Source organism: Phocoena phocoena, chromosome 16, assembly GCF_963924675.1.
Source record: "Phocoena phocoena chromosome 16, mPhoPho1.1, whole genome shotgun sequence".
Taxonomy (NCBI): Eukaryota; Metazoa; Chordata; class Mammalia; order Artiodactyla; family Phocoenidae; genus Phocoena; species Phocoena phocoena.
In genome coordinates, this window is record NC_089234.1 from 45,377,900 (window position 1) to 45,388,166 (window position 10,267).

The following is a 10,267-nucleotide window of genomic DNA, read 5'->3' on the forward strand; positions in this document are numbered from 1 at the left end:
CTGGAGACCAAATTCTCCCACTGGGGCCCATGGATAGCGGATTTAAAGGGAAAAAGTATAAAGTCTCCCAAATACAGAAATTCAATATGAGGGAGATTCCCTCGGTGCCTTGTGCAGCGCCCATAAAGAACAGAGCCTGGGAGCAGCCGTGCCAATGGAACCCACCGTTCAGGGTGAACTTCACAACAGGATTGCCCCGACCTGGTGCCATCTGCACAGAGGCAGGCACAGAGACGCCCAGGGGAGGGCCCGCTGTAGTTTCTGCTGTCTCTGCTTGCCTTTGACAGCATAGTTTCCTGGGTACTCAATAAAGGTGTGCTGTATTGAACTGAAGGAGTTAGGTCCAAGCTTTATTTTTTGCTTGTGTGTGTCCACCCTGACCCTCTGCTCTAACCTCTGACACTCCTGTCCCACAGGCCACGTGGCCAAGTTTGGCAGAAGAGCCAAAGCTGAGCCACAGCCCGCGGCTCATGACACTGACATGACTCCTTCCTTTCCGTGCACATTCTTGGGGCTGGTGTGGGGCCTGAGGACAGAGGCAGCTGCAGGGCCCAGAGGAGGAGTCATTGGTGGGGGTCTGTGGACAGCCTGGACAACAAGCACAAGGGTCACCCCGAATCGCAGAGTCCCAGCATCAGGAGGACCTCGGGAATCTTGCAGGGCTGGGGGCGGGGCAAGGTGACAGGGTCTAGGAGAGGGTAGAGAACGACTCAAACAGGGATCCTCAGTAAAATAGTGAAATAGCTCCCAGACCGTATTTATAAGCTCAGGTCAAGCACAACTGTGGTCCGTTGTTCAGCAGTAATTGAGGGACCGCCTTGTGCCAGACCTGTGCTCAGCCCTAGAGGGACAAAGACAGAGCCATGCTGTGCTCTGTGTTCAGGGGTCTCAGACAAGACCTGGGAGAAGCAGGCCACACACCCTGGATGGTCAGGGGACCAGCAGGGCAGAGAGATGGTGAGGATCCCTGGGAGGAGGCCCAAGGCTGAGCCCGACTTGCCTAAGAGAGTGTGTGTGACATTCTAGCCTGAAGAGGCCTGCCAGCCCTGGAGCAGACAGGGCTTGGCACATGCAAAGCCATCAGATGAAGAAACCCTCTGTAAACATCCCCAGTTCTGCTTTTGGGGTTTTTTGTTTTGTTTTGTTTTCTTTCAGTTGTTACAATATTACTTCATTTAAGGCCTATCTCCATACGTGTCACTTGTGAAATAGAATTATCAAAACTAACTTCTGAATAACATAGCTAAGAAATCACTAACAAGTTGTACAAAAAGGGGAAAATGTACAGACATACCTCAGAGATGTTGCAGGGTTGGTTCCAGGCCACTGCAATAAAGCAAATATCACAATAAAGTGAGTCACACAGATTGGTTTCCCAGTGCACATAAAAGTTACATTTATGCCCTACTATAGTCTATTAAGTGTACAATAGCATTATGCCTAAAAAAACAATGTACGTACCTTAATTTTAAAATACTTTATTGCTAAAAAATGCTAACAATCATCTGAGCCAAGTTGTAATCTTTTTGCAATAGAAACATCAAAGATTATTGACCACAGATCACCATAACAAATATAATAATAATGAAAGGCTTGAAAATTGTGATGTCAACTGAAAAAAAAAACACAACCTATAATTTGTGAGTTATGTTTTATTTGGGGACCTTACTGAGAACTATATCCCATGAGACAGCCTGTCAGACAGCTCTGAGGAACTGTTCCAAAGAGGTAGGGGAGGAACCAAGATATACAGGAGTTTCTGCTTAAAAAAAAAAAAAAAAGCCAAACATGTAGTTGAACACCAAAACATGACTGCTGACCACAAAAAGCAGAAGTCTCAAGTTAATGATTTAGTGCCTTTTGGTGTATGGGAAGATGCAAGAGTCTGGGTTCATTAAAATTATTCCTTAGATACGCATCTTAACTCTCTAGGGCCAGTATCCTGTTTCTCTCCGTCCTAAGCTGCCCTCAGGGTGCACCCCTTGGAGCAGCTGCAGTGGCTGATGTCTTGATAGCACCAACATTTCTTGTTTACTGAAATGGCCGGCTACATTTTTTTTGTCCACAGTGAGAATTACCAAAACGTGACAGAGACGCAAAGTGAGCAAAGGTTATTGGGAAAATGGCACCAATAGATTTATTCAATGCAGGGTTGCCACAAACCTTCAATTAAAACAAACAAACAAAAAATGCAATACCTGTGAAGCACTATAAAGCAAAACACAGTAAAACAAGGTATGCCTGTGCACTTCTGCAATCATCTGGGGCGTTACAAAACTTTTTATCAACACTACTTGCTTTACAGAGGCAATCTGAAAAGCTGCTAATTCAGCTCACCCTGACACCACAATTTCAGACTTTCTCTGTTTGGCTCTGCGGTTTCCTGATGGTATGTATGGGAGTTCCATGTGCCTCTCTCCACAGAGCATAGATTATTTGTCATATGTTGCTTAACTCACTGGTATCGCAGGTAGTAAATGTTATCCAAAGATAAAGTGAAGAATTCCTGTGATGAGTGTCCTCTCCTAAAACAGGACGGTCTTCCCAGGTCAGGCCTCCAGAACCAGGGAAAATCATAAACACAGGATAAAATCAACATGATTACAAAAGATCTGAACTCAGGAAAAACAGGGTGATTTGCCCAGAGCAAATTACCAGAAGGAATCAAAAAAGAGCTTGTTTTTCCCATGGTGATAACCATATGCTACCTGCTTAGAATGTTTACCAGAAAATGGATTAAAGACCTTCCCACTGTTAAAATAATGCCGTTTGTCCACCCAGGATACATCTGGCCCCTTAGTCCTAGGGAAACAAAGCACGAGGCTTATCCTGTCGGATCAGGTGATCTGTGGAGAAGCTGGCAATACACAATGTGCCCATGTGGGCAGGACACAGATGCCTGCAGCTGCAAAGCAGCAGTGGGATATTTTTGTCAGGTGCCCTGCTGGGCAGCAGCCTCCCTGCCCCTCAGTCCCTCAGCCATGATCGGGCAGGAAAGGCAGTCGGACTCAAGCCTTTCCAAATGTAAAAACAGCAAGTGCAAGTGCTGTATTTAGCCCCCATGAGCTGTGATTGTCTGGGAGAAAGCCAGCTGCTGACCCGCCCTTGGACTCCCAGCATTCGGGTGGGGCTCTGCTCCCTCCTGGCTGGGCTTTTAACAGAGATGTTTTCTGCAAACTCAGGAACGGGAATTCCCAGAGTTTCCTTTCCCAGAGAACCCAAAGGAAACAGAAAGCAAAGTCTCAGGCTTGGTGGACAGAACCCTTGTTCAGGGGCCCTTCATGGGAGATAGACTGCTCCTTACTGCACTTGGCCCTTGGACCACACATATGACCGGCTTCTTTTGCATTGTTGCCAAATGCAGACCCAAGGCAGCAGTGCTCCCTGTTGAGACAGTGTTTTTTGGTGTGTGTCTCTGTCTGTCTGCAAGGGAGTGGGGTGCAAGGGACACAGCCATAGTAAAAGGAAGCTGTCTTGCCAAGGCTGTTCTCAGCCCAGAAGCCTCTTCTTCCTAGAATGAGCCCTTCAAATACAACTGGGCTCAGGGACACACTGGACCCCACTGCGAGCCGTTTCCCAGAGGAACCCCAGCCATTAAGGGATCTGGCCTCTCTTGACCCAGTTTTCCCAGAAAGATGTTCTATTAGGAGAACACAGCCTATCTTTGCTACCCTGACTGTACCTCCCTCCTTTTCCCTCCCCCCTTTCAGCTTTCTGTTTTGTAAATATCAAGTGTGACCAATTTCAATAATTTAATTTGTTTAAAAATAACCTGGAATTCTATTTGAGAGATACTGCTAGGTAGAGGTTAAGAGCATAGGCTCTGGACCCAAACTGTCTGCCACTCGTGGCCTTAGGCAAGTTACATGCCTCCATTTTCTCATCTGTAATATGAGGATTATAACAATTCCTATCTCTTAAGATTGTGAAAGGTATATTAGCTTTGCTGTAGTAACAAATAACAACAAAAATAGTGGCTATGACAAGAGTGTTTACTTCTCTGACCTGTTACATGTGACTGCAGGTGGCTCCAGGTGGCTCCAAGTGGGCTTAGTGGCTCTGCTCCACATGTCTTCTCATCCTGGGCTGAAGGCTGAAGGCGCAGCCCCTACGTGGGACATATTATTCTTGAGGCAGAGGGGAAGAACAGAGTGGTGGCAGAAACACAGTGACCCAAAGCTTCTTCTGGGATGGGCTATACTTTGCGTCCACACACGTGCAGTTAGTCAATGCTACTCACGTGTAAAGTCAACATCAGTGGGATGGGCTATCGTTCACTAGAAGACAATGAAAGTCACACAGGATTAAGCAGGGATGTTAAATCCAAGAAGGGTAGAGCAAATGCTCAGGAGCAGACATACCACAGGAATACTGAATGAGGCACTGCCACTGCTTCAAACAGTGCCTAGAACATAATAAGCACTCAGTGAGTGTTGGCTATTATTATACTAACGAATAAACTGAGGGCATAAAACCCTGCCTGTTTTCTCTCCCTCTCTTTTTTCCTTTTTTTTTTTTTTTTTTTTTTTTTTGCTGTACGCGGGCCTCTCACTGCTGTGGCCTCCCGCTATTGTGGCCTCTCGCGTTGCGGAGCACAGGCTCCGGACGCGCAGGCTCAGCGGCCATGGCCCACGGGCCCACGGGCCCAGCCGCTCTGTGGCACGTGGGATACTCCCAGACCGGGGCACGAACCCGTGTCCCCTGCATCGGCAGGCGGACTCTCAATCACTGCGCCACCAGGGAAGCCCCTCTTTTTTCCTTTTACCCTTTATTCTTCCTCCCCTCCCACCCCATAACCTTTTCTATCTCTTGTCCCTCTCCATCCTTACTGCATGTGTCTTTAAGACGGGTACGAGGATCCCTGCTTCGCAAGGCTATAAAGATGAATGACCAGAGGATAGATGTAAAAGCACTTTGTAAAGAAGCATCTTATAAGTTCATTCATTCAACAAATACTTGCTGAGTGCCTGCTACCTTCTGAGCACTGTTCTTAGCACTACGGATATAACAAAGAACAAGAGACAGATCATGACAGCTTTGTGTGCCACTGTGAGGCCATGAGCTTTTGCTCTAATAACATGGGAAGACTTTGGGGGATTTTGAACAAAATGAATGACATGATCTGACTTAGGTTTTAAGAAGATCACTCTGGGGCTGTGAGTAGACGTAGGGAGACCAGTGAGGAATCCAATGCAATAATCCAGACAGGAGATAACAGCAGCTTGGTGGAGCTTATAGCAGTGGAGGTGTTGATAGTGGCTCAATTCTGGATATATTTTGAAGATCCAGCCAACAGAATTATAGATGGCTTAGATCTGGGTTTGGGGTGAAAAAAGAAACAACAGTGACATCAAGATTTTTGACCTGAGCAATTGGAAAGTTGCAATTGCCAACTGTCGGGATGAAGACTGATGAAGGAACAGGTTAGGTGAATATCAGTTCATCTGGGGGTATGTTAGGTTCGGGATGTCCATCACACGTGCAAATGCCATTGAGTAATTAACTGGATATATAAGTCTAGAGTTCAGTAATATTTGCATCCCAAGGTTGGACTGGAGTTACCAGTTAGGGAGTCTTCAGCGACTACAGATGGTATCTGAAGCCATTAGACTGAAGGAGCTCTGCAGGCAAACGAGGGCCTGGAGAGAACAGAGGAGACGGGGTGACCCGGCACAGGTTAGGTTGGCGGAGGAGGAGGTTGGCTGTAAGAAATGAGAACCAGGAGAGATCATTACTAAAGAGAAAAAAGGGGGTGTTTTGAAAATCACGAGACTTTGGAGCCATTCCAATCCTTGGCCATCCACTTATACACTGTGTGAACTCGAGCAAACTTCTACTCTAAGCCTTGGTTTCCTTACCTGTAAAATGAGTATGATCGTTCCCATTTTGTAAGGGCTTTTTGGTATAATCAAATAAGTTGACTCATGAAAATTATCGGGAACAGTTTAGGCTCTCCAAAAGTACCTCTATATAATTAATAATTAAACAATATTTGTAGAAAGAATGAAGTCTCGGGGTGGGATAGGCTGGTGTTGCGTTTCAAAAGCCGTGACACAAAGGCGGCAGCTCGTCGGCCCTGTGGGTGGCTCCTCCATCTCAAAGGTCTTGTGGTCCTGGGGGCCACAGGACGCCTTCCAGGGGTAGGAGAGGAAAACAAAACGACAGGAAGAAACGAGAAGTTGCTTTTTTCCGCTGGGCCCGTGAGCATAGAGGGTCACTCCGCCAGGATCCTAGAGCGACCGCGCGGCGCAGGCGAACGGCTCGGCCTGCACTTCCGGCGGCGCGAAGGGCGCGGGGCAAGCGAGCGAGGGCGGCGGCGGGCTGGCGCGGTGAGTGGGCCGGGGCCTCAGGAGCGCGAGCTGGCTGCAGTGGGGCGGTGCCGACTGGGCAACGGGTTGCCGGGCGCGGCTTCGGTCCTCAACTCCCGGCTGCCGCGAGGGCTCTGCCGTGGCTGGCGCCGGGGGCGGAGGGAGCGGGGCGGGCCCGGCCTGCGAGGAGCGGCAGCCACAGGCCTCGGGAGAGCGGAGACCTTAACGGAAGCCCGGGCGAGTTGAGGCCAGAGGAGGACAGGCCCGGGATCGTGAGCCGCATTCCTTACGCCCTCCATCAGTCGCGTGTCAGGATAAAACAGATTGAACCAAGCGCTTGGGTAGCACAGGGCTGTTCTGAGCGACTTACAGATTCATTTAAACTTCTAACACTATGATAACGTAGTGGCCTTATTGTCATCCCCATTTTATGGACGAGAAAGCAGGCACATTCCAGTGAGGCGTATTCGCATGGCCAACAGCTCCTTTCACTCAAGTTTCCCTTAATACCCGCACTTGCTGTGAAATGAGGCTGAGCACCAGTCGGAGCGCTGGACTTGGCGTTGGAAGTTGGGGCTGCAGTCAGTTGTGCCACTAAGAATACAGGCTCTGGGGTCAGGCTACTAGGGGGTGGGAACCTGGCCAAAGTATACCTGCCTTTCCTTAGAAATGGAAGTAAAATGAAGATAATCCCATAAAGCTGCTCTGAGAATTAAATAAGATAGCCCAGTGACTGGCACCCAGACTGCCTGTTGGTATGATTTCCTCATCTGTAGGGTTCTAGATGGTTTAGATAGTCTGAGTTTCCTACGAGAACTGACTTCTGTAGTGTTAAAAAATAAACGTGGGGTGTTTTTCAGTGTATAATTACCATTATAGCTATTTTTGCACACCAACATCATGTACCTGACATACCTCCTTGTAATAGATGTCCTATAAATATTTACTAAAGTTAAGAAATGAGTAGTGCTCTCTCTGTAGTTTTGTGTTGTATGCAGTTTGCTTTTTCTGATACTTACCTTAATTGCAGCAGATATACTTAAATACACGAAGTCTCAGCACTGTCAGGCCTGGAGTCTCAATTATACAATAAGATGATGGAAAGGCAAGAACAATGATGTAATTTTTGTTTTCAGTTATTTGCTTTGTAAGCTTGTGTGCAGAGACCCAGGGTAATTATTCCCATTTTAAAGTCTACTTGCTGACAATAAGATGTGGAAATTAGTTCCAATAATTGTATTACCTTTGCAGTCCTAGGTTTTCCCACATTGTCACCTTTGGACATTTGGACATTTCCCACATTTGGACTTTGTGCTTCTTTGGTTGTGGCCATTATTTTAAGTAACCTTATAAGTAATTAAATGAAATTAATTTATTTGAAATTTTGAATTTTTGTAGCATGTGGGTATTTCTTAAATTCCATCCTATTTTTACATGTAAACTTACTTTCTTCTCCTCCTCTTCTTGTGTTTTACCTACCACCTTTTATTCTGTTTCATTACACTATCAAGTAAAAGTTCTTTTGAAATTTTTCTTTCTCAAAAAAAATTCCTCGTTTCAAGTTTTCAAAGAATTGCCCTCTTTCTTGGATCATTGGAATCTAGAGGAAATAATTATGAAATATCTCTTCATTGACATTTTCCTCATCCAGTATTTATTGAATAGATTCACAGAAATTTTCCACTCCTTATAGAGTAGTTCTTACATTCAAAACAACTTATGCTACAAAGTTAGAACTCAGTTGTTCTCTAAAGCTGTGCAAGTAGAACAGCTAAACAAACAAGGATAAACAGAAATAGTTAACAAAGTAGTATGATTTGTCATTTCTTTCTGATTTGGACACCATAATGGGTCACCCATGAGTGTAAGTTTAACATGGGAGTAAATATTAAAATATAATGATAATCTATTACCCAAATTTTGATTGTTTTTTGGAGTTCTTTTATTCCTATTAAGATATTACATTGTCTCCACTTTTTAATCTCATTTGTTATTGTCCAACAAAAATTTAGATTTCATATTATCACTTTTTTTTTTTTTTTTTTTTTTTGTCCTGTCCCAACAGACAAAAACTCCAAAGGTAAGTTTGGTTATATTTATTATGTTTGGACTCTGGAATTATTAGAATTATTTTGCAAGTATTTTTTGCCAGAATTGTCTTTGTTTTTATTATTATTTTTATTTATTTATTTGCGGTACGCGGGCCTCTCACTGTTGTGGCCTCTCCCATTGCGGAGCACAGGCTCCGGACGCGCAGGCTCAGTGGCCATGGCTTACGGACCCAGCCGCTCCGTGGCATGTGGGATCTTCCCAGACCGGGGCACGAACCCGTGTCCCCTGCATCGGCAGGCGGACTCTCAACCACTGCGCCACCAGGGAAGCCCGTCTTTGTTTTTATATATATTGAATACATTAAAAAAAATTTTTTATTGGAGTATAGTTGCTTTACAATGTTGTGTTAGTTTCTACTGTACAGCAAATACATATATACATATGAATATATACATATACAGCAAATATATATATATACATATATCCCCTCTTTTTTGGATTTCCTTCCCATTTAGATCACCACAGACACTGAGTAGAGTTCCTTGTGCTATACAGTAGTTTCTCATTAGTTATGTATTTTATACATAGTATCAGTAGTGTATATATGTCAATCCCAATCTCCCAATTCATCCCACCCGCCCCCTTTCCCCCTTGTATTCATGTTTGTTCTCTCTCTATGTCTGTGTCTTTCTGCTTTGTAAATAAGATCATCTATACCAGTATTTTCAGATTCCATATAAATGCCTTAATATACGATATTTAATTTAAAAATGGATGCAGTTTTGATGGGCTGAAGAGATATTAAAGTTGAATAATTAACAAATCATCTATAATTTGTTTTTTATTTTTTTTCTACACATAGAAAATTCTGAGCTGTGTAGCTCTAGGAAGTGAAATATTCATTCAGAAGAAGAGTGTAGACTCTTAAGAATACATTTGGCTCTTCACCATGCGGTTAGGAAAACCTAAGGGAGGTATATCTCGGAGCTCGAGCCAAGGAAAAGTCTATGAGAACCAGCGCAAAACAGGCCGGCAGCGGCAGAGATGGGGAATGACTGTTCGCTTTGAATCAAGCTTGAGTAGACTGAGAAGAAGCTTGGATGAGAAGCCTTATAAATGTGTCGAATGTGAAAAGAGTTTCAGTCAGAGCTCAACTCTTTTTCAACACCAGAAGATCCATACTGGAAAGAAATCCCATAAATGTGCTGATTGTGGAAAAAGTTTCTTTCAGAGTTCTAATCTCATTCAGCATCGACGGATCCATACTGGGGAAAAGCCCTACAAATGTGATGAGTGTGGAGAAAGGTTTAAACAGAGCTCAAATCTCATTCAGCACCAGAGAATTCATACTGGAGAAAAACCCTATCAGTGTGATGAATGTGGCCGATGTTTCAGCCAGAGTTCCCACCTCATTCAACATCAGAGAACCCACACAGGGGAGAAACCCTACCAGTGCAGTGAGTGTGGCAAATGCTTCAGCCAGAGCTCTCATCTTAGGCAGCACATGAAGGTGCACAAAGAAGAGAAGCCTCGTAAAACCCGGGGCAAAAATATTAGGGCAAAAACTCACTTAGTATCATCTTGGAAAGCTGGTAAAGGAAGGAAGTCAGTGGCTGGTCTCCGCTAAGTAAAGGGCACTGCATCAGCCCTCTTTTAAAAATAAAAAGCATTTCTTTTAGAACTGGAGATATTTTTTAATAGTGCACTTAAATACTGTATCCTTTCCTAGCATGGAGACATTGGGAGTTTAATGACATTGGGCTGAGAGAAATTACATTGAGTCCAGCCTTCCTTATTTTTTATGTAACTTGGAGTACAAAGAATTGAAAATGTGTTTTGAGAGAATATAAGCTTGATCTCGTTCGAAATTGCTTCTTGCATCATTTTGACAAAACAGTCATGTTTTG

The 10,267-nt window shown here is 44.5% G+C and overlaps 1 protein-coding gene across 1 annotated transcript; it reads left to right on the forward strand.

The window, feature by feature from the left end:
- The first annotated feature begins 9,309 nt into the window (after window positions 1–9,309).
- On the forward strand, window positions 9,310–9,987 carry ZNF22 (zinc finger protein 22). Its single transcript, XM_065894719.1, has one exon. It carries the CDS (start codon window positions 9,310–9,312, stop codon window positions 9,985–9,987), a length of 678 nt encoding a protein of 225 aa, XP_065750791.1.
- The last annotated feature ends 280 nt before the right edge of the window (window positions 9,988–10,267 follow it).